Raw genomic sequence first — 24,284 nt, 5'->3', positions numbered from 1 at the left:
CCCATAAACCCGTGTCTTTACTTTACCTGCACCGCACGGGCCCATAAACCCGTGTCTTTACTTTTCCTGCACCGCAAGGGCCCATAAACCCGTGTCTTTACTTTCCCTGCACCGCACGGGCCCATAAACCCGTGTCTTTACTTTTCGCGCACCGTACGGGCCCATAAACCTGTGTCTTACTTTCTCGCACCGCACGGGCCCATAAACCCGTGTCTTTACTTTACCTGCACCGCACGGGCCCATAAACCCGTGTCTTTACTTTTCCTGCACCGCACGGGCCCATAAACCAGTGTCTTTACTTTACCTGCACCGCACGGGCCCACAAACCCGTGTCTTACTTTTCCTACACCGCAAGGGCCCATAAACCCGTGTCTTTACTCTCCCTGCACCGCACGGGCCCATAAACCCGTGTCTTTACTTTCCCTGCACCGCACGGGCCCATAAACCCGTGTCTTACTTTCTCGCACCGCACGGGCCCATAAACCCGTGTCTTTACTTTTCGTGCACTGCACGGGCCCATAAACCCGTGTATTACTTTCTCGCACCGCATGGGCCCATAAACCCGTGTTTTTACTTTTCGCGCATCGCACGGGCACATAAACCCGTATCTTACTTTCGCGCACCACTGTCCACATGACTAACGAAGAGTTATGCTCTTCTCTACAACACCGCCTCTCGACGATAACATTCACAAGCTACTGGGGCATCCTCGGTGAACACAGCGATCAGACCATTCTCGCCAAGGACAAATTGCAATTTCAGTGGTCTCACGCAACTGACATCCACCGTTAGCTATTGTTCTCTCCTACGTGCAGATGCGCATGGAACCCCAAGGGGCATCTCCTCCTTAACGGACTCATGATTGCCTCACGCGGCCGGTCACAATCTCAAATCGAGTAGAGGGTTCTCTGAGGTCACTTGATGTCATTCCCCTGCGACTTTCTCACCACGTAACAGTTGGCATCCCACGTCACCCACACATGACCCCAGTTCAACGTCAAGCGCTATCGTCTAACATGGACTCCTGCTTCCATATTCGCTATCCCCTTCCTACCAAATTTGCATTTACTTCTTTGTTGCTTTTCGGACTCCGCGTCCATCTTTACTGCTTTTCGGACTCCGCCTCCGCGTCCATCTTTACTGCTTTTCGGACTCCGCGTCCATCTTTATTGCTTTTCGGACTCCGCGTCCATCTTTACTGCTTTTCGAACTTCGCTTCCAGGACTCCGCGTCCATCTTTACTGCTTTTCGGACCCCGCGTCCATCTTTACAGCTTTTCGGACTCCGCGTCCACCATTTACTGCTTTGGGTTTGGACACCCACCTTTTACTGCTTTGGGTTTGGACACCCACCATTTACTGCTTTGGGTTTGAACACCCATATTTACTGCTTTGGGTTTTGACACCCACCTTTTACTGCTTTGGGTTTGGACACCCACCATTTACTGCTTTGGGTTTGAACACCCATATTTACTGCTTTGGGTTTTGACACCCACCATTTATTTCTTTGGGTTTGGACACCCACCTTTTTACTTTCTTTGGACCCGTAAACCCATCTTTATTGCTTTCAGGGCCATAAGCCCATCTTTATTGCTTTCAGGGCCATAAGCCCGTCTTTATTGCTTTCAGATCCATAAGTCACATTTTCACTGGTTTCAGGTACATACGTCTATCTAACTCCCTCCCATGAACCCAAAAACAGAGAGAACAAGTGGTTATGGGGAAAGACGTCGGAACGGTCGCCGAAGTCAGACGGGGTGCTTCTCATGGTCTTTGGCTGCATCCTCCATCCGAGCACGCAACCAAAGAGGGGCAAGCTGTCAGCACCCCATTTCGGTCCACCGACTCCAAAGCGATAAAATCATCACTTTGTCACCTCGCATGAAGGAAGTATTTCTAGCGAATTGCTCGAGCATTCATGGCCTTTAAAAAAAGTGACATCAATTTTATAAAAATATTTTTACGGGTGTCTTTGAATTTCACGCGCGTCGACGTCAATTTTCAAATCCGAGAAGAAAACTCAAGGTCAGAAAATATTTTATTGCATAACATTGATCCGTAAATTTTTCTGAACACAATGCCGGTCCTGGATCATTTTTTGGACATCCAATTGCAAAGACGAGAATTTTAATTTCGACGCGCGTTAAATTTGAATTTTCGAAAAAAAAAAGGTCAGGTCGGTCAGAGCTGGTCTGACCGACATGACAGACGGGTCAGGGTCGGTCAGACCTTGTCTGACCGACTGCTGCCCCTTTTTTTTTAAAAAAAAAGAGTCAAAGTATTTCTCCCGTTTCCTGTGCTTCTTCTTTCCTTTTGTTTCTTTTCTTTCCTTCTTCTCAGGATCAAATCTTCCAATCTTCGGCAAAAATCTCGCCGATTTCGATTTCCTTTTTCTTCTTGGCGAAACCCTAGCAAAGGAGGGGAGGCAGCAAAAAAAAAGAAAAACGGCAGCTCTCTCTCTCTGGGGCTCTGGCTGAATTTTTCGAAAAAAATCCCGGAGCTCGCTCATTCTCGAAAAGAAAAAAACCTCAGCTCGTTCTGGTCCTCACGCACGGCCGACGGCTCGATTTTGTGGATCCTCTCGGCTCGAACCGACCGGGATTTCTCGGAGCTCGTCCACGAAAATGAAAAAAAAACGCGACTCAACCTCACATCCGAGACTCGGAGCTCGACCTCACCCCGAAGACTCCCAGCTCGACTTCTCGCCGAGACCCACAGCTCGCCCACGAGGAACTCCCAGCTCGACTTTTCGCCGAGACCCGCAGCTCGCCCACGGTTGAAAAGTTCCCAGCTCCCTCGCCGAACCCGCAGCTCGAGTTCGCCCACGACATCGGCCACCCTCTGCTTGTCTCCACCTTTATTTTATTTTATTTTATTTTATTTTCTTCTTCTTCTAATCGGATCCGAATCTCCATTGAACAGACAGGCCCGGCCCAGAAGCCCAGCGCGGCCCGGTCCAGATCCCCACTACCCAACAACCCAGATCTCTGCGGCCCAACTCACTCCCAGTCCGGCAGCGGCCTAGCCCAGTCATCCAGCTCGGCCCAGCAGCAACACGTCTACCGGCCCACTAGCCTCGGCCCGGTCTGTCCAACACCGGCCCAGTTTGGCCCAACAACTGGCCCGGATCCCAACGGCCCAATCCGGCCCAGTTCAGCCCAATCCGCATTCGTCCAGCGATTTCTTTCTTTACTTTTTTTTTATTTTATTTACAGAACCATCCCTCAACTCCCCGAACTAGGTAAATTCTCGACTTAGTGGCATGATTAGGGCTCCTTTCCTGAATATTATTGCTTGCTTGATGGATATAATGTGAAATGAGTGTTCTTGGGTCGCGTGGGTGATCGGATTTGTCCCGAACTCGACTTTACGAACTTTCCGTTTTGTCACATTTCAGTCCAAAGGACGTATTTCATTTTTTCAGATCTGCCCCGAAGTCTAAAAATTATTTTCAATCAAGTCCCGGTCATTTTACTATTTTCTTATTAGTCCTTGAATTTTTCAAGCATCCCAAATAACTTTCCAAGTTGTTTCAGTTTAGTCCCGGGGCCTTTTTCACCTTTTTTTCAGATCTGCCCCGAATTTCAAAATTTCTTTTCAATCAAGTCCCAGTCATTTTACTATTTTCCAATCGGTCCTGGAATTCCCCGAAATTTTCAAGCATCCAAATAACTTTTCAAGTTGTTTCAGTTTAGTCCTGGGGCCATTTTTTTCGTTTCCAGATTAGTCTAGATTTTCAAATTCATTTCAAACAAGTCCTGGGACAGTTTCAGTAATTTTACATAGTCCCCAACTTTTCCAAAATTTTCAAATCGGTCCCCAAAACTTCATCCGAATTTTTAAATCAGTCCCTGCTCTTTTAAAATCGTTCAATTCAGTCCTCTAGACATTTTCTAAAAATATCCGACCCCTTACTACTTGGATCACCCACCGACAATGTATGTGCCCCATTTAAATATTTTATTTTTGTAATTATATGTATACAACATGACCATGTCGGAAATTAGAGTTTATCGGACGGTCAACTAATGACTATCTCGACGACTCGAAATCCGTAGACTAAAGCATTCGGCAAATTTCTAGTTAACCTAAAATTCTACATACGGGGTAATCGGGACGTTAAATTTGGCTAAATTAAATCACTGGACTCTTTTAAATAAATTGTACGAACTGATTAATGATCTGTAATCGCATCGACAGTTCAAGAACTGTTAGTCATGCCCTTTTCAAAATTCACAATTTCAAAAGCACCGAGATACGTACAACGTAATCTTAATTTTCATGCACACACATATTTACCGATTCAAGGGCATGATTACCGGTTCTTGTCCTACCGTCACTCTAGTGTAGGCTTGTGTTTAGAACGGGTTAAAACATGAAAAAACGGATTAATCACAAACTCGGCATAATCAACATGGGCAAATAGTCAAGTAGAGGGTTAGGTTTTGGATTTTAGGTGAAAACACTCTTAATCTGTAAAAGCCATATTGCCACGATACAGAATAATCTAAAAATAACCCACACATTCGAGACTCGACCACAGATGTCATGTCTATCGGGTCCGTTTTAAATAATGCCGAATGCTACATACCATATCCATCATCCCTTTTGTTTGTTTTGGGGTAGGATTTGTATGCCAAGATACCCCGGATAATAATTGATTAACTCACGTAAATTCGGCAATAACAAAATCTCATTATTTGTTTATTTGCGCTTACTTGTTACATTTTTACACGTATTTGTTATGCGGGTCGAGCCCGACCCTTTAGGATACGATTCACATGGGGTCCAACGCCTCAATCGTAGATTACGGATCTAATCCCCTAAACACCAAGTGCGCACCTTAATTTTAATTTCAGTCTTTTCAAACCACACGGTGAGCACGAGTGGGATAATGACCGAACGCGAACTGACCGGGATTCAGTGGTTGTAATTTGTATTTTATTTATTTGAGAGCACAATGTAAGGATTTATGCTGTACGTTTATTCATGTAAGAATCCCGGTCGGAGAGCGGACGGTCGGAGTGTTTCTTCGAATTTACGGTGTCAAAACGGGTAAGATGAGTGGAACTTAATTAAGCGATAATTAAATAAAAAATGGAAAACCTAGACAAGCTAGAGTACCAATAGGGCATGCGAGATATAGGCTCGCATGTAACAGAACCCCCGAATTCGGAACCTCGGGTTTCGCAGACCATATGCCTTAGCATTGTAGGTGTACCTCATACCCTAGACCTGGGTAACTTGCCGGCCCTCGACCTTCGGGTCGTAAAATGGCAAGTGGCGACTCCTTCTCACGTGCGTCCGTCGCGCGTCCCCGGGAAGGTGGACACTCCCAAGCCGCGTTGCATTTAGGCGCGCGTATGCGTGCCCCGACGAGACGAAATTCGGGTGCGCACAACAGCAAACTAGTAAGGTGCGTGCATAAAGGAAATTGCTTAGCTGATAGAAAATGCCTTGCTTAATCGAAAATGCAGTGTGCAAAGTCTAATGAAAAGTGCTGAACTTAATGAAAAGTGCATGCATAATGAAAAGTGCGGTTGCAAGAGGCACGGGCGTCTGCCCTACAAGTTGCGGGGTGCATGAGCGCTTGCTCGACACGTTTGCAATATGCACGGGCGCATTTCCCTGTGGATTGTGGGGTACACGAGCGCTTGCTCGGTGGGTTTTGCAAGATGCACGGGCGCCTGCTCGATGAGCTGCATGATGCATTGCATAATGGAAAGGTGCAGAAGGAGTGTTTGTATCATTTGAGAATGGGACTCAGTCCCGCGGAAAATCTAGGAGTAGGACTTGGGCTTGTAAGAGATTTAACGGTGGGACTCGGCCCTAGGGAAGATCTGAGGATGGGGCTCGGTCCGGTAGGAGATCTATACGATGGGACTCAGCCTTACGGAAGATCAAAGGAAGGAACTCGGCCCTGTGAGGATTTAACAATGGGACTCGGCCCTACGGAAGATCAAAGGAAGGGACTCGGCCTTATGGGGATCTAACGATGGGACTCAGCCCTACGGAATATCAAAGGATGGGACTCGGCCCTGTGGGGATCTAACGATGGGACTCTGCCCTACGGAAGATCAAAGGATGGGACTCGGCCCTGTGGGAGATATAACGATGGGACTCGACCCTGTGGGAGATATAACGATGGGACTCGGCCCTACGGAAGATCAAAGGAAGGGACTCGGCCCTGTAGGGATCTAACGATGGGACTCAGCCCTGTGGAGATCTAACGATGGGACTCGGCCCTACGGAAGATCAAAGGATGGGACTCGGCTCTGTGGGGATCTAACGATGGGACTCGGCCCTACGAAAGATCAAAAGATGGGACTCGGCCTTATAGAAGATCAAAGGATGGGACTCGGCCCTACGGAAGATCAAAAGAAGGGACTCGGCCTTGTGGGGATCTAATGATGGGACTTGGCCCTACGAAAGATCTAAGGATGGGGCTCGGTCCGGTGGGAGATCTATACGATGGGACTCAGCCCTACGGAAGATCACAGGAAGGTACTCGGCCCTGTGAGGATCTCACAATGGGACTCGACCCTACGGAAGATCAAAGGAAGGGACTCGGCCCTGTAGGGATCTAACGATGGGACTCGGCCCTACGGAAGATCAAAGGATGGGACTCGGCCCTGTGGGGATCTAACTGTACGGACCCAAAGTGCTCTCGTCGGGGCCCGCATGCGCGCGACTTGAAATTGCGCGGCTTGGGATTTGTTTTACCTTCCCGTGGGGACGCGTGACGGACACGCGTGAGAAGGAGTCGCCACTTATCATTTTACGACCCGGAGGTCGAGGGCGGATAAGTTACCCGAGTCTAGGGGTATGGAATACCTAGTTGTTGTTAAGGCATTGGTCAATTCGAAACCCGAAAGTCTGAATTCGGGGGTTCACATTACGTGCGGGCCTATATCCCGCACGCCCTTTCGGTACTCTGGTTTGCTAGGCTTGCATCGTTATTATTTACCGCTTGAATTAAGTTGCACTCGGCTCGCACGTTTTGACACCGGAGATTCGGTGAATTAAACGATGTCGGTTGAAAAGCCGAGAGACAAGTAAAACCGTATGTCAGGGAGTTGGTTTACAATCTTGCGTTACAGTTCATCGAACCATGGAGGTTGAATCCCTGCGTGAACCAGAACCGCGAATTCTTGGATTTACTTTTGTCTGGGCAAGCATGAGACCGATTCGAATGATTCGACTCTCGAACCGTCCGCTCACCGACTGGAATTCTTACAGAATGAATGTACAAAATAAAAGTCCTTACAATGCTCTAGAAAACAATAAATATAAATTACAAATGGCTGAATTCCAGTCGACTCACGTTCGGTTATTATTCCGCTCTAATTCACCGTGAGTTTAGGGAAACACCGAAGAACTGAAATTCAATGCACGCTCTCACTGAATAGGGCGTTGGACCCTGTGAGTGATGGTTAGGGTGTTGGACCCTGTGATCGATGATTAGGGCTTTGAACCCAAATATTATTCGGCCTAGGAATCAGGCTCAACCCGCATGGCAAACAGGTGCGGAAAGATAACACGCAACATGTTAATAACAGACAAGGTGTTTGTTACTGTCGTGTTTACGTGAATTAACAGATTATTAACCCAGGCGTGTTTTTGCAAGCAAATGCCATATGCTAAGCAATCAAACACGTGCCAATGTATTAGCATTCGACTTTTGTTGGAAACTTGAAAAAGAGAGTCAAATCTCATGTGTGTGGATTGCTTTTACAGTTGTTTTGTATTGTGACACTGAATTTCCACTGAATAAGCCAAACTCTAGTTTTGACTCTAGATTTGGAATCTAGAATTCCTCTTAACCATTATCTAGTGTTTGGTTAGGTCGAGTGAAAGGTTAATCAGCATTTTGCATGTTTTCTGACAGAGATAACTGTTCTAGTTACCCGAGTCTATGTTAGGATGACAGAAACTCATCACTTAGATAAGAAAAAGCTATGCAGATGAACCTGCACCTGAACAGGTAGCCCGTTCTTATCCCGTACTGTAGTGTTTCTGTCATGCTAACCCTAAGGGTGTCGCTGAATTGTGAAAAGACGATTTTGCCCTTTTATTTGAAAATTGTTTCAGAAAAGGGGAAACATAGCAGTGCGGGCCACCTCGGCCTGTAGCCAGTGTCAACCAATTCCCTGGATCGTCCAAGGTTGTGCAAGAACCCCGAAAAAGCCAAAGAACAGTTCGATCTAATCGGAAGTGATCTAGAAAGATCTTCTGTATCTTGATATGATTTACCTGAAATTAGGTAAACTCAAATTTAGACACAGAAACCCTTTCTAGACATCCATGCTATATCGGACCGCACGTTTCGAATTTTGAAATTGATAAATTTTAAAAAGGGCACTAACATCATTTGACAACTCATCGAAGCGAGTTATTAGTTAATGGTCGATTCGTGTAAACTTTATCAGTGTGAAGTAGGTTTAATCATGTGAGCGTCCCGATTAACCCGTTTGTGAAATTAATGTTTGAAGTTATTACCGAATGCATTAATTATATAAAAAAAACGATTTGTGCTATATTGTTTGGAAAAGACAATTCTAATGCGAAATTCGTGATGTTATTGAAATTGCAATTTACACAAAGTTCGAGAACGGACTCGAAACGGGGAGAGGAAGCCTCGTGCAACTCATATAAATCCAAGGGACTTTCGGCCACTTCTCCTTAGAGAAAGCCTAGAGGTCTCATGGCCCAAATCGGGTTCCAAGAGATTTCTGCATCTCGTTTCGAATTATTTCTCGCATGCTCAAGCAAAAATCATGATAAATAACACATTTTTAACGAAAGCCGATGTCACCATGATTCGAATAACGCATTCAAACATACGAATATTCACAAACATATTATTTAAGGACTTGATAAAATAACACCGGCTTCATGCATGTGAGAATAATAAAATAAACTTGGAAACAGACTTGGATCGGCTAAGGAGACCAATCTTAACTAGGAAAGAGCAAATTAAGTCTCGGCCATATCATCTAGAGAGTTGGCCGAGAGCTTGCTTGCCATTTTCGGGTCGGGATGGTCTTCCGAACGACGATCCAAACCTTTTTCCGACATGCTAGCAAATTATAAAGTAATAAACATGCATAACATAACATGAAAGTGCATAAAATTAAGTCTTGTAAGTTAAACATGCATAAACGCCATATTACTCCATAGCCATATAAAAATATGAAAAGCCCTAACTCCTCTAAGTCGAGAATATTATACCTAGCCTCGGAATACGAGGAAAGAGTCAAGGAAGTGTTCGAGAGTCGGGTGACGCGGTGGAGCCCTTGAAAAAAAATATTCGGGTGCAAGGGAGGACGTGCACGAGCACGGTCAGGCGCGGTGACGAGCGTCGGGCATGATGACTGGCGCTGGCAGGCGCTGTGACGGGCGCTGGTGACAGGTGCTCGCGGCGCTGGTGACAGGTGCTGGCGGCGCTGGTGATAGGTGCTGGCGGCACTGGTGACAGGCACTGGCGGTGCGCTGGTGACGGGCGCGGGTAGCGCTGGTGATAGGCATTGGCGATGCGCTGGTGACGGTCGCTGATGACAGGCACACGCGTGTATGGTGACGGGTGCTGGGTGTTGGTGACGAGCGCTAGCACGATCGGTGACGGGCGCTGATGACGAGCACTGGTGACGGGCACAGGCATGCTCGATGACGGGAGCTGGTGACGGGTACTGGGCACTGGTGATGAGCGCTGGTGACGGGCACTGGCGTGCTCGATGACAGGCGCTAGCGTGCTCGATGACGAGCGCTGGCGTGCTCGGTGACGGGTGCTGGTGACGGGTGATGAAGTGCTGGAGACGGGTACTGGGCACTAGTGACGAGCAATGGTGACGGGCACGGGCACACTCGATGACGAACGCTAGCGTGGTCGGTGACAGACGCTGGCGTGCTCGGTGACACTGGTGACGGGTTACTGTTCACCACAGAGTGCGAGTTTCACCCGAAATGACTAAAACTACCTAAAACGATGAGCAAATGACTTCAAACTGAAAAACTGAGTTCAGAATTGGAATCCTTGGGTCCAAAACATGTGGTCCATGAAGTTTGAGGAATTTTGAATATAAGTCGGAATAGTACCGCTATGAATTCCGACCTAAACTCTAAGGATTTTTGGCTTGGTTTTCGGTTTTCATGTAGTGATTTGCTTGCTGCTGGTTGCTAGGGAGTTGAGAGTATTTTCTAGAGGGAGAAACTAGAGAGAGCATGTGTGTATCGTAAGTGATTAACTTAATGACAAATATGCAATATATATGTGAAGCTAATGAGCAATTAAGCAAAACAAAGCACCATTAAGGGCCTCATTAGCAAAAGTCGGTTGCCCTAATGGGGATGAGAATGAATTTCATCCATGCATCTTGATGAGGAAGAGCCAAGAAGCATTAATGGAGATGGAGTTGATGGCTTGAGTGTTGACTAGAAAGACTAAGGATATTTTGGGCTGAGAGTGCATGAGAGGGAGAGGATGATGCCGAAATTGTTGGGCCAAAGGGCGGTTGCCCTTGGGCAGCCCGTGGGTCCCACGGCACGTGAGGAGAAACCGAGAAAAAGCTCGGATCTCGATTGGTCGCGCATTCAAAGTTCGTGATTCGAATTGAACGTTGAATTGTCGATATACGCGAGAAAACGGATTTAATGAGCCCAAGATTGGCACTTTTCGTGGAAAAATGCATCGGGTCCGCATGAGGCTCGAAAGCCGGTTTTGCTCATTATAGGTGACCAGAGCGAAGTTGTTCACTTCTGACAGCATATTTTGTGTCTGCATCTCACGTTGGTCATTTTGACATGAATTGTCAGACAACGTGAACAATTGACTCTTAAGCCGGTAACGGAAACGTGGAGCCGGAGATGTCCTAGGAGGCCGAAACTGGATTTCTCAGAATGCTTCCTAAGTTGCTTAGACGCTCCGGAGATCACTGTAATCTCTGTTTGCAGAGATCGGACCTCCAAGGACTTGAGAAGTATATTTGAGACCTCTAAAGCACTGTTTGGGAGGTCTGAATGAGTTGTGTGATTTATTCCGACGATTCCACGCTGATCCTTAAGAAGATTAGCACTGTGTCAGGTAGGCGTCCGGCGTCAAGTTTCCGTAAAAAGGACCTCCGGATGTGCATTTCCACTGAAAATGGCCATTTCTGTTCTTCGGAGGTTACTCGGGAAACTAAAAAGGGTTTTGCTGTCTGTTTTGCCCAATTGCAAATGTCTGCTAGAGTTTTCAGGGCAATGCAGTACGAACTTCGTTTGCTGTAATTCCATCAGACCAGTCTCCGACTATGCTCTTCCGAAGAGGGGTATGCTTGTTTAGTCGCTCGGAAGTCATTTGAAGTGTCTATGTGACTTCCAAGAGACAATCTGAAGCATTGTTCATGCTCTGTGTGCTAGTGGGGCATGGCCGCGTCTGATATTTGAAATTAACTTTTCTCTAGGAAACCGACATTTTTGGACTTCCACTGAAAAATTGTCTGTATACAGAAAGTTGTTCTGTATAGAGCAGATGATTTGCGAAATGCTTTTGAAGGCACTTTTCATCTGTCTAGCACTGACGTGGATTTTTGGAGTCCAATATTGACTATTTTCTGACAGTCGAGCGAACTATCGGAAAATGGCACTGTTCGTGTGAACTCTGGAAATTCCAGTTTTGGACGTTGTTGAGCTCTCTGGTCACTCTATTAACTTCTGATGATCAAGGCCATTCTTCTATCATGTGCATATGTCATCTACTCAATTTTGCTGACTTGAGGTGAATAGTGATTTTCTTGCTCTGTTGAGCCCTTCCTGTATCCACACTCGAGTCATAGCATTGTATGTTTTTTATGAGCCTTGTCTGCTTGATGGATCAAAATGGGGCGCTGACAGCAAAAGGAGAGCAAAACGAGAGATCGATAAAATTGCCCCCTAGTCTCTCGCACATTGTGCGAACAAGGGATCCCCAAGGGAAGTGGCCCGTTTATCAATTTCAACACGATCCTCGATCAGCTCTCCAATACCATTCAACCACCCAAGAGGGAACCTTCCTCAAGCACAGTGGGTAACTGAATATGCCGTCCAAGCAGTTCAGTACAACCTACACAACAGAAGGACGAAGGAAAATGGGGGTACATCTCACTGCAGGCGTGAACCCGTGTATCCTTTTAGCCTGGGGCAAACATGCTTCCCAAGCTTTCTTTTTTCTCTTTGTCTTTGCATAACTCCAAATGGGTCACAGCCACCGTTCAACAGGCTATCACAGAGCCAAAATCCCAGACATTCCTCTCCGAGAGTCTAGTCATAACGCTTTGGAAATGGTCAGACCGAGTATGACCAAATCTGAACAGAAATCCCCAAACGAGTGGCAAATGCAACCGCCCTACGGTACCCTATTGAGAAGGGTTCAAAGCCGACGGGCGCGTCGAACAACCGATAGAGCTGCTAGGACATTGTCGGGGATGTCTCGATATGCCCAATACATAGCTAACGGGAGCCCCTAGAGGCCTCGCATCTAGGCCTCCGAGAACGGGACCTACTTACACTGTCAAAGCAAAAATCTTTATGCGTTGCTCAAGCGACCCAAAACTGAAGATCTGCGTGTCGCAACAACATTTTCATGCTTACCTGTGTCCATCACTTGTTAGTATTTCTCTTATGATTTACTAGTAATGCCAGGATCACAGGTATCGCAGGCATCGCAGGAACGACGACAGACTCTGATTCCCTACCACTCGGGATACGTAGGCACTCCACTCCAGAGCTCGAGTCCTTCAGCACACGTCATTCCGCGAAGCAAAATCCCTCATTGCATAGTCGAGGCATCATCAGCGAAAGCACAATGGCCCAACAGCAAATTCGGAATCCGACAAAGTGCAACCGCTCCAGCAACAACGTTAGTCCCCGACAAGTCAGAATTCTCAGGGTTTCACATTCACTCCACTGCAGTTAGAATAACACTCCAGGCACTCAGTTGCATCGCAATCAGTTGGCAAGCAACGACACATTCTGCTATAACATCGATTGCAGCACAGACAAGCTTAGTGATGGAGGAATCACAATGATTCCTTCCACACCTCACGCAACTCCACAGCGTTTGCATTTACTTTTTACAAACATTTTCATTCTGCAATGCATCCTATGTGACTTTTCTGCACAGGGGTTAGTCCCAACTACTTTTCTTCACTGGGGTCAGTCCCCTTCGGGTCAGTCCCAACTTTAATTTCTGCACAAGGGTCAGTCCCCTTTGGATTAGTCCCAATTACTTTTCTGCACTGGGGTTAGTTCCCTTCGGGTCAGTCCTGACTTTAATTTCTGCACAGGGGTCAGTTCCCTTTGGGTCAGTCCCGACTTTAATTTCTGCACAGGGGTCAGTCCCCTTTGAGTCAATCCCGACTACTTTTCTGCACTGGGGTCAGTGCCCTTCGGGTCAGTCCTGGCTTTAATTTCTGCACAGGGGTTAGTCCCCTTCGGGTCTGTCCCGACTTTAATTTCTGCACAGGGGTCAGTCCCCTTCGGGTCTGTCCCGACTTTAATTTCTGCACAGGGGACAGTCCCCTTCGGGTCAGTCCCGACTACTTTTCTGAACTGGGGTCAGTACCCTTCGGGTCAGTCCCGACATTAATTTCTGCACAGGGGTCAGTTCTCTTCGGGTCAGTCCCGACTACTTTTCTACACAGGGGTCAGTCCCCTTCGAGTCAGTTCCGACTACTTTTCTGCATTGGGGTCAGTCCCCTTCAGGTCAGTCCCGACTTTAATTTCTGCATAGGGGTCAGTCCCGACTACTTTTCTGCACAGGGGTCAGTCCCGACTACTTTTCTGCACTGGGGTCAGTACCCTTTGGGTCAATCCCGACTACTTTTCTGCACAGGGGTCAGTCCCTTTGGGTCAGTCCCGACTACTTTTCGGCACTGGGGTCAGTCCCCTTCGGGTCAGTCTCGACTTTAAATTCCGCACTGGGTCAATCCCGATTTTAAAAGCCCATCCCAGCTCTGTTCCAGACTCTACCCGTCCATTGTGCGCATCTCACTATATCTCATTTTTATTAGGTACAACATCCCACATATCCGAAGCAAGAAGGAGAAGACTGTTATGGGAAGTTCCATATCGATCATTGCTATCAAATTGGGGTGCTTCTGAAGTCTTTGGTTGCATCCTCTACTCGAGCACGCAGTCAAAGAGGAGCAAGCTGTCAGCACCCCATTTTGGCTCACCTTTCCAAACAATGATATCAGCAATGGTCCAAGCCACAACTTGAGCAGAATACAGAAAAACGACTTAACAGAGCAGAAATCACTATTCATCCTCAAGTCGGCAAAATTGAGCAAAAGACATGCACATGTGAAAGGACTCCAGGGGTCACCAAAGGGTAACAGAGTGACTAGAGAGCTCAACAATGTCCAAAACCGGCATTTCCAGTGTATTACATGGACAATCCTATTTTCCAATAGTTCGCTCGACCGTCGGAAGATAGCCAATATTGGACTTCAAAAATCCACATCGATGCCAAACAGATGAAAAGTGTCTTCAAACGCATTACGCAAATCATCTCCTCTATACATAACAACTTTCTATATACAGATAACTTTTCAGTGGAAGTCCAAAAATGCCGATTTCTCGGAGAAAAGGTAATTCCAAATATCAGATGCGGCCATGCCCTCCAATCATACAGAGCACGAGCAGTGCTTCAGATTGTCATTTGGAAGCCATACAAACACCCTGAATGACTTCCGAGCGACAAAACGGGCATACCCCTCTTCGGAAGAGCATAACCGAAGGCTGATCTGACGGAATTATGGCAAACGAAGTTCATACTACATTGTCCTGAAAACTCCAGCGGGCATTCGCAATTGGACAAAATTGACAGCAAAACCCTTCTCAGTTTCCCAAGTAACCTCCGAGGAGCACAAAAGACCATTTTCAGTGGAAATCCATATCCGGAGGTCCTCTTTGGGGAAACTTGACGCCGGATTGTTGGCAATTCCAGTGCCGCTTATCTCAACGCAGTGCTTTAAGGGTCTCAAATGCATTTTTCATGTCCTTAGAGGCCCAATCTCGACAAACAGAGATTGCAATGATCTCCGGATCGCCTAAGCAACTCAGAAAGCAATATGAGAAATCCAGTTTCGGCCTCTTAGGACATCTCCGGCTCCATATTTGCATTTACCGGCTTAAGGGTCAAATGCCCACGTAATTTGACAATTTATGTCAAAATGACCGATGTGGAATGCAGATACAAGATATGCTGTCAGAAGTGGGTAACCTCGCTCTGAATGCATAAAAGGAGCAAAATCGACTTCCAAGCCTAATACAGACATTTGGCAATTTCTCACGGAAAATGCCAATCTCGGGCTCATTAAATCCGTTTCCTCGCGTATATCGATAATTCAACATTCAGTTCGAACCACAAGCTTCGAATGCGCGATCAATCGAGACCCGAGCTTTTTCCCGGTTTCTCCTCTTCGGTCGTGGGACGCATGGGCTACCCAAGATGAGTCACCTTTTACTCTAGAAGCTTCTTCTTCTTCTTTAATGCAAGAAGCCAACTTGCCCTCTCTTAGCCAAAATATCTTGGAGAGGTTGAAGACAACACTCAACTTCTCATCAATGCTCATCAATGCTCATTAATGTCTTATCTCTTCTTCATTAATGCAATGGAAGAAGATGAGGCTTGATATTTTCTTAATCAAACCGAAATTTGGTAATGAGAGGCTTAAGTGTGCTTAGCTTTGCTTAATTGCCCATTAGCTTTGCCTATAAATAGCCCCAAAGTGATTAACCTAATCACTTCTCCTCTTGCACACTCTCTCCAAGCTTTCTCCCTCAAGAAAAGCTCTCAACTCCATAAGCCAAAACCAGCAAGCTTCAACACTTCAAAACCAAGAGAGAAAAACCGAAGAAAACCCGAAGAAAGCTTTGAGTTTCTTAAGTCGGAAGCCGATGTTCATCATCCCAACTTAAGTTCAAAAATTCTCAAACTCCATGGACCACATGTTTTGGACCCAAGGAGTTCATTTATGAACTTAGATTTTTGGTTTGAAGTCATTTGCTCATCATTTCAGGTTGATTTCCTCATTTTGGGTGAAGATCGTGCTCTCGGGTGAACAGTGCACCCGTAGCCGCACTCTCCCGCGCGCCCGCGGGCACACGCGCACAGCCGTGGGCCCGCGTGCACAGCCGCTCGCCCGCGCGCATAGCCAGGCGCCCGCGCGCCTGCCAGCTGCGCGCCTTGGGCGCCCGCGCATGCCCCTGCGTGCCTGCCTGCGCGCCCGACGTCCGTGCACACCCGAACGTGCATCCTTTGCACCCGAGCATCCTTCCAAGCGTTCTACTAAGTCACCTGATTCTCGAACACTTTCCCGACTCTTTCCTCGTATCCCGAGGCTAGGTAAATCACTCTTGACTTAGAGGAGTTAGGGCTTTTTACATTTATTGCATGTTCATGGAGTTATATGGTGCACAAAGCATGTTCACTTGCAAGACTTCATTTTTATGCACTTTTACATTATATCATGCATGTTTATCCTCGATTAACATGTTAGCATGTCGGGAAACGTTTGGATCGACCCTCAAAAGACCTTCCCGACCCGAAATAAGCAAAAGAGCTCTCGGGTTTGCCTCAAGAAGAGGTAACTGAGACTTGGCTTGCTTTCCTCAGGTTAAGAACGGCCTTCTTAGCCCCATCTAAGTTCGATTCCCGAGTTTTCTCGTGTTTTCTTACATGCATGAAGTTGGTATTGTTTTGTCGATTCCTTAAATAACTTGTTTGTGCATGTTTGCATGTTCGAATGCATTATTCAAATCATGGTAATACCGACTTTCGTTTAATCGTGTCATGTATCATGTATGTCGTTTAAGCAAGCGAGAAATTATTCGAAACGAGACGGGGAAACCTCGTGGAACCCCATTCGGGCCATGAGATCTCTCGGCTATCTCCAAGGAGAAGTAACCGAGAGCCTCTTAGACTCGTACGGGTTGCATGAGGATTCTTCTTCCCGTTTTGAGTCCGTTCTCGGCTTTAGTGTAATTTGCAATTTACATTATCGTCGCAATATCGCATGAAAATGTCTTTTCAAAACAAAGTACGCATGGATTCAGGTATCGATGACTCATTCGGGTCCATTCGGTTACGAGGGTAGTTTCGGTCATTGGACCAAATTATCCTCGATCATTATGGAATCGTCTTGGTCGCCGAGTTACGAATCGTTTTCAGAATTAATGCATTCGGCACAACCCTTAAGCATTAATTCCACAAACGGGTTAATCGGGACGCTCACATGATTAAACCCACTTCACACTGATAAAGTTTACACGAATTGGCCATTAACTGATAACTCGCATCGATGAGTTGTCAAATGACGTTGGTGCCCTTTTCAAACTTATCAATTTCAAAACCCGAAACATGCGGTCTGATGTAGCATGGACGTCTGAAAATGGCTTCTGTGTCTCAACTTGAGTTTTTACCTGATTCCAGGTAACTCAGGTCAGGATACAGAAGATCTTTCTAGATCACTTCAGGGCAGATCGACCGGTTTTTTTGGCTTTTTCGGGGTTCTTGCACAACCCTGGATGATCCAGGGAATTGGTTGACACCGGCTACAGGCCGAGGTGGCCCGCACTGCGATGTTTCCCCTTTGTTGAGGGCAATCATAAAAAAGAATATCAAAACATGGGAAGAGTGTTTACCACATGTTGAGTTTGTTTATAATAGATCTGTTCATTCTGCTACTAAATTTTCACCATTTGAAGTTGTTTATGGATTTAATCCTTTAACTCCATTGGATTTATCTCCTTTACCTTTGACTGAGCATGTTAATTTAGATGGCAAAAAGAAAGCTGAATTTGTCGAGCAGATTCATGAGAAAACAAGACTCAACATTGAGCGAAGAACGGAGCAGTATACAAAACACGCCAACAAGGGTCGTCATAAGCTGATATTTGAACCCGGAGATTGGGTTTGGTTGCATATGAGGAAAGAGAGATTTTCGGCGCAAAGACATTCCAAACTGCTTCCAAGAGGAGATGGTCTTTTTCAAGCCCTGGAGCGCATATATTCATCTTAGTCAATTTTTTTTTTAAAAGGGAACATTCAGAAAATTGTGAGTGTATTCTCTTTGGTTCTTGAAGAACTAATTCGAACTTATCGGAAGTTTCCGTGGCGTTCATCAACGACTTATCAAATGGCTTTCTACCACCATTTGTGGTGTCTTCATCGACTTATCAAACGGCTTTCCATCACCGTTTGTGGCGTCTTCCTATATACCGAGGTTCTTGTTTCGCAATAAACAACGGATTGAGGTTAGTTATACCAAGGTTCTTGTTTATGTTGTAAACAACGAGTTGAGGGTCCGTCAATCAAATCTGATCGTGGAACGATCTTGGGTTCCTTTAATTGTCGGTCTTGTCATTCTTGGCGGGAATCGGATCATGATGTGCCCAAGAATACAGTCCAGGACGAGGCTAGATCTAGTTCGCGTCCTATCACTCGTTCCTTGGCCAAGAAACTTGCTGCAACTCTCCCCGAGCCCTTTACCTTACTTAAGTGCTTGGAAATAGGAGACGAGGAGTGCAGCCCAAAGTGATGGCCCATATTTTAAAAGACTTGAGCTGCTAACGAGAAGATAATATTTCTATAATATAGTTTTCTCTTAATAAGATATTATTTCCTATATTAGCTTGAGTCAGCAGTCTTAAGTTTCCTATTTCGGATTATTACCTTACTCTATTTTATGAAAGTAATCTAGAGGAGATTAGATATTACTTTACTATTTTAGAGTCAAGAGGGGTGTCATCCCTCTATATAAATATGCACCTATTGTAAGAGAATATGACAGACGAATTTGATGAATATTTGCATGAAATTGCCTAGACCGTTTCCTCTATATTCTTATCTAAACAAGCCCCTTGTTTAGTGGTGAAAACCCCGATTCTTATCGTTCTTCCTTGAGCGTGGTGAATCAACCCGACTTTTCTTACTCGTGGCGAGTCATCTTATCGTGTGAGTTTTGTTGGTTCTACCCTCCACCCTTCTTTCTTATCGAGTTCTAGTTCGTGAGCTTTATCATTCGCCAAAGATGGGAAGAGCATTGTCCTAGCACCGCTCAGTCCACAACAAGTGCAGAAGGACCAGAGTCCGAGTGCTTATGGCTCGAAGAAAGAAAGCTTGGTGATGACATTGGGAGAGCTTGAGAGAACTCTGTTGAACTTCAACTTAGTTCTCATTTTTTTTCATGAAGGAAGCAACGCCTGAAGCACAGATTTCTCTTCCGCCTCGGTTCATGGCTCTCTTAAAGGAGTTCGTTGATGTATTTCCTGCGGAGTTGCTTGAATGGTTGCCTCCGATTCGGGGAATTGAGCATCAAATTGATATCATTCCTGGTTCTGCTTTGCCTAATCGACTGGCATATCAGTGCAATCCGAACGAGGCCAAAGAGCTGCAACGGCAAGTGAATGAATTGATTGAGAGGGGTTACATACGGGAGTCCATGAGCCCATGTTCTGTACCAGCACTTTTGGTGCCCAAGAAGGATGAATCGATGTGAATGTGCGTCGATAGTCGGGCCATCAACAAGATTACGGTAAAATATCGTTACCCCATTCCTCGACTAGATGATATGCTTGATGAGTTGAATGGTTCCAAGGTGTTTTCAAAGATCGATCTGAAAAGTTGATATCATAAAATCCGCATGAAAGAGGGAGATGAGTCGAAGGCAGCCTTCAAGACCAAGCGTGGCCTATATGAGTGGATGGTTATGCCATTCGGATTGTCCAATGCTCTGAGCACCTTTATGAGGCTGATGAACCATGTCTTGCGGGAACTCATTGGCCATTTTGTTGTTGTCTACTTCGATGACATTTTGGTCTACAGCAGAACCCTTGAGGAGCATGCCGAGCATCTTGGGAGAGTCTTCGAAACTCTGAGACGAGAGAAATTGTATTCCAAGTGGATCCGTTCGCGAGTTATTAGTGCCGGAGGCCCATGCCGGGGGGTTAGCTGGCCATTTCGGGGAGAAGAAGACTCTTGAGATGGTCAAGGAGCATTTCTACAGGCCACAAATGATTCGAGACGTGCTCCGGATTATTGAACGGTGTATTACTTGCAAGAAGGCAAAAAGTGAGGAGGCTCCCCATGGCCTATACATGCCTCTGCCAGTACCGGATCATCCATGAATTGATGTGAGCATGGATTTCGTGCTTGGCTTACCAAGGACTCAGAGGGGTAAAGACTCAATTCTGGTAGTGGTTGATCGCTTCTCTAAGATGGCTCATTTCGTTCCGTGTCACAAGTCTGATGATACTTCCCATGTTGCTGATTTGTTCTTCAAAGAAGTAGTGAGGATGTATGGTATTCCTAGGGGCATTATGTCTGATCGAGACCCTAAGAGTGTGTTTGGATTGAAAGTTGGGTTGAGTTGAGTTTTGGTTTTAATTGGTTTGTAATGATTGTATTGTTGAATTATGAGAAAAAATGTGAAAAAGTAATAAATAATTGAGAGAAAATAATGATTAAGTAATGATTGTGTTGTTGAATTGTGAAAAAGTAATGAATAGTTAAGAGAATTTAATATAAAAAATTGAATTAAATGGTTAAAAATATTTAAAAAATAAAAAAAGTAACGATTGTGATGCTGAATTGAAGATAAGTGGAGTTGAGTTGAGTTGAGTTGAGTTGGACATTGTTCCGAAAACAAACACACCCTAAGTTTTTAAATTACTTTTGGAAGACCATAGGCACCAAATTGCTATTCAGCACGGCTTGTCATCCCCAAACTGATGGCCAAACTAAAGTGGTAAATCATACTCTTTTCGCTTTACTTCGAGCTGCTGGGAATAAAAACTTCTAGAGTTGGGATACCTGCCTTGCCCTAGTTGAATTCTCTTATAATCGGAGCATTCATAGCTCGACTAGGAAGACTCCTTTCGAAGTGGTTTATGGCTTCAATCCTATCACACCCCTCAATTTGGCTCCTTTACCGGCCAATTCAAGAGTGTGTTTGGATGGTAAGAAACGGGCTGAGCAAATCAAAGCTTTGCTTGAGCAAGTGAAGAAGCAGATTGAGAAGAAGAATGCAGCATATGCTCAGGGCGCGAACAAAGGAAGGAAGCAAGTTCATTTCAATCCAGGTGATCTTGTTTGGATTCACCTTCGTAAGGAGAAGTTTCCAAGTAAGAGAAAGAGTAAGCTGATGCCGCGGGCTGAGGGTCCATTTCTTGTCAAGGAGAAGGTTAATAATGACAATGCCTACAAGATTGAGTTGCCCGATGATTATAATGTTTCAGCGACCTTCAATGTGAGGGACCCATCTCTGTATTTTGAAGATGAAGAAGTTATGGATTTGAGGGCAAATCCTTCCGAACCGGGAGCGGATGATGTGCCCAAGAATACAATCCAGGACGAGGCCAGATCTAGTTCGGGTCCTATCACTCGTTCCTTGGCCAAGAAACTTGCTGCAACTCTCCCCGAGCCCTTTACCTTACTTAAGTGCTTCGAAATAGGAGACGAGGAGTGCAGCCCAAAGTGATGGCCCATATTTTAAAAGACTTGAGCTGCTAACGAGAAGATAATATTTCTATAATATAGTTTTCTCTTAATAAGATATTATTTCCTATATTAGCTTGAGTCAGCAGTCTTAAGTTTCCTATTTCGAATTATTACCTTACTCTATTTTATGAAAGTAATCTAGAGGAGATTAGATATTACTTTACTATTTTAGAGTCAAGAGGGGTGTCATCCCTCTATATAAATATGCACCTATTGTAAGAGAATATGACAGACGAATTTGATGAATATTTGCATGAAATTGCCTAGACCGTTTCCTCTATATTCTTATCTAAACAAGCCCCTTGTTTAGTGGTGAAAACCCCGATTCTTATCGTTCTTCCTTGAGCGTGGTGAATCAACCCGACTTTTCTTACTCGTGGCGAGTCATCTTATCGTGTGAGTTTTGTTGGTTCTACCCTCCACCCTTCTTTCTTATCGAGTTCTGGTTCGTGAGCCTTATCATTCGCCAAAGATGGGAAAAGCATTGTCCTAGCACCGCTCAGTCCACAACAAGTGCAGAAGGACCAGAGTCCGAGTGCTTATGGCTCGAAGAAAGAAAGCTTGGTGATGACATTGGGAGAGCTTGAGAGAACTCTGTTGAACTTCAACTTAGTTCTCATTTTTTTTCATGAAGGAAGCAACGCCTGAAGCACAGATTTCTCTTCCGCCTCGGTTCATGGCTCTCTTAAAGGAGTTCGTTGATGTATTTCCTGCGGAGTTGCTTGAATGGTTGCCTCCGATTCGGGGAATTGAGCATCAAATTGATATCATTCCTGGTTCTGCTTTGCCTAATCGACTGGCATATCAGTGCAATCCGAACGAGGCCAAAGAGCTGCAACGGCAAGTGAATGAATTGATTGAGAGGGGTTACGTCCATGAGCCCATGTTCTGTACCAGCACTTTTGGTGCCCAAGAAGGATGAATCGATGTGAATGTGCGTCGATAGTCGGGCCATCAACAAGATTATGGTAAAATATCGTTACCCCATTCCTCGACTAGATGATATGCTTGATGAGTTGAATGGTTCCAAGGTGTTTTCAAAGATCGATCTGAAAAGTTGATATCATAAAATCCGCATGAAAGAGGGAGATGAGTCGAAGGCAGCCTTCAAGACCAAGCGTGGCCTATATGAGTGGATGGTTATGCCATTCGGATTGTCCAATGCTCTGAGCACCTTTATGAGGCTGATGAACCATGTCTTGCGGGAACTCATTGGCCATTTTGTTGTTGTCTACTTCGATGACATTTTGGTCTACAGCAGAACCCTTGAGGAGCATGCCGAGCATCTTGGGAGAGTCTTCGAAACTCTGAGACGAGAGAAATTGTATTCCAAGTGGATCCGTTCGCGAGTTATTAGTGCCGGAGGCCCATGCCGGGGGGTTAGCTGGCCATTTCGAGGAGAAGAAGACTCTTGAGATGGTCAAGGAGCATTTCTACTGGCCACAAATGATTCGAGACGTGCTCCGGATTATTGAACGGTGTATTACTTGCAAGAAGGCAAAAAGTGAGGAGGCTCCCCATGGCCTATACATGCCTCTGCCAGTACCGGATCATCCATGAATTGATGTGAGCATGGATTTCGTGCTTGGCTTACCAAGGACTCAGAGGGGTAAAGACTCAATTCTGGTAGTGGTTGATCGCTTCTCTAAGATGGCTCATTTCGTTCCGTGTCACAAGTCTGATGATACTTCCCATGTTGCTGATTTGTTCTTCAAAGAAGTAGTGAGGATGTATGGTATTCCTATAGGCATTGTGTCTGATCGAGACCCTAAGTTTTTGAGTTACTTTTGGAAGACCTTAGGTGATGCGATTCCTGCTAAGAATGACGAGACCTGACAACTAAAGGAACCCAAGATCGTTCCACAATCAGATTTGATTGACGAACCCTCAACCCGTTGTTTACAACATAAACAAGAACCTTAGTATAACTGACCTCAACCCGTTGTTTATTGCGAAACAAGAACCTCGGTATATAGGAAGACGCCACAAACGGTGATGGAAAGCCGTTTGATAAGTCGTTGATGAACGCCACGGAAACATCCGATAAGGTCGAATTAGTTCTTCAAGAACCAAAGAGAATATTCTCACAATTTTCTAAATGTTCCTTTTTTTTAAAAAAAATTGACTAAGATGAATATATATGGACATAAACTAATCCTAATCTGGTCATATCTCCTCCTAAAGATAAGGAAAATAAAACCTAGGATATCGATAGAGATATAACAAAATCTTTAAAGATATGAAATCTATATATAGACTAGAATATCTCCATGAGATTTAAACTTTAAATAAATCTGATGATATCTTCTCTTGATCATCAAATATTCTAGAAGCTTCCTCAAACACTTGTTGAATTTAGCCTTGTCCGGAATTTTCTATAACTTGAATCATGTTGATGGATTTTTGTTGATCACGTGGTTCATGTCCAATGGGCCTCCACGAATTTGCTTGAGCCCAAACCTCTTGAATCAGGCCGTTGAGTTTATCTTTAAACTTCTTTACTTGTGCTCGCGTAATCGGTCCAATTGGAACTTGAACTGGATCCCTTGAAGTCGTGCTACGATTTGCATCATTCCCCTCCTCTTGAAAAGGATTTGTCATCAAATCATCACCTACATCAAAAGGAAGCAAATCAGCAACATTAAAAGTAGCACTTACATTATACTCACCAGGTAAGTCTAGTTTATAAGCATTGTCATTGGTGCGCTTCAGGACTTGAAAAGGACCATCTCCTCTTGGAAGCAATTTGGAACGTCTTTGCGCCG

General features: G+C 45.3%; 1 protein-coding gene across 1 annotated transcript; it reads left to right on the top strand.

Moving 5' to 3' along the window:
• The first annotated feature begins 22,595 nt into the window (after positions 1-22,595).
• Positions 22,596-23,355, top strand: LOC116204134. Its single transcript, XM_031536214.1, has 2 exons — positions 22,596-22,843; positions 23,118-23,355. Exons 1-2 carry the CDS (start codon positions 22,596-22,598, stop codon positions 23,353-23,355), a joined length of 486 nt encoding a protein of 161 aa, XP_031392074.1.
• Positions 23,356-24,284: the final 929 nt, after the last annotated feature.

This window comes from Punica granatum, chromosome 1, assembly GCF_007655135.1.
Source record: "Punica granatum isolate Tunisia-2019 chromosome 1, ASM765513v2, whole genome shotgun sequence".
Classification (NCBI taxonomy): Eukaryota; Viridiplantae; Streptophyta; class Magnoliopsida; order Myrtales; family Lythraceae; genus Punica; species Punica granatum.
Note: the sequence above shows the minus strand (reverse complement) of the source record. Positions and strands in the feature narration are given on the sequence as shown.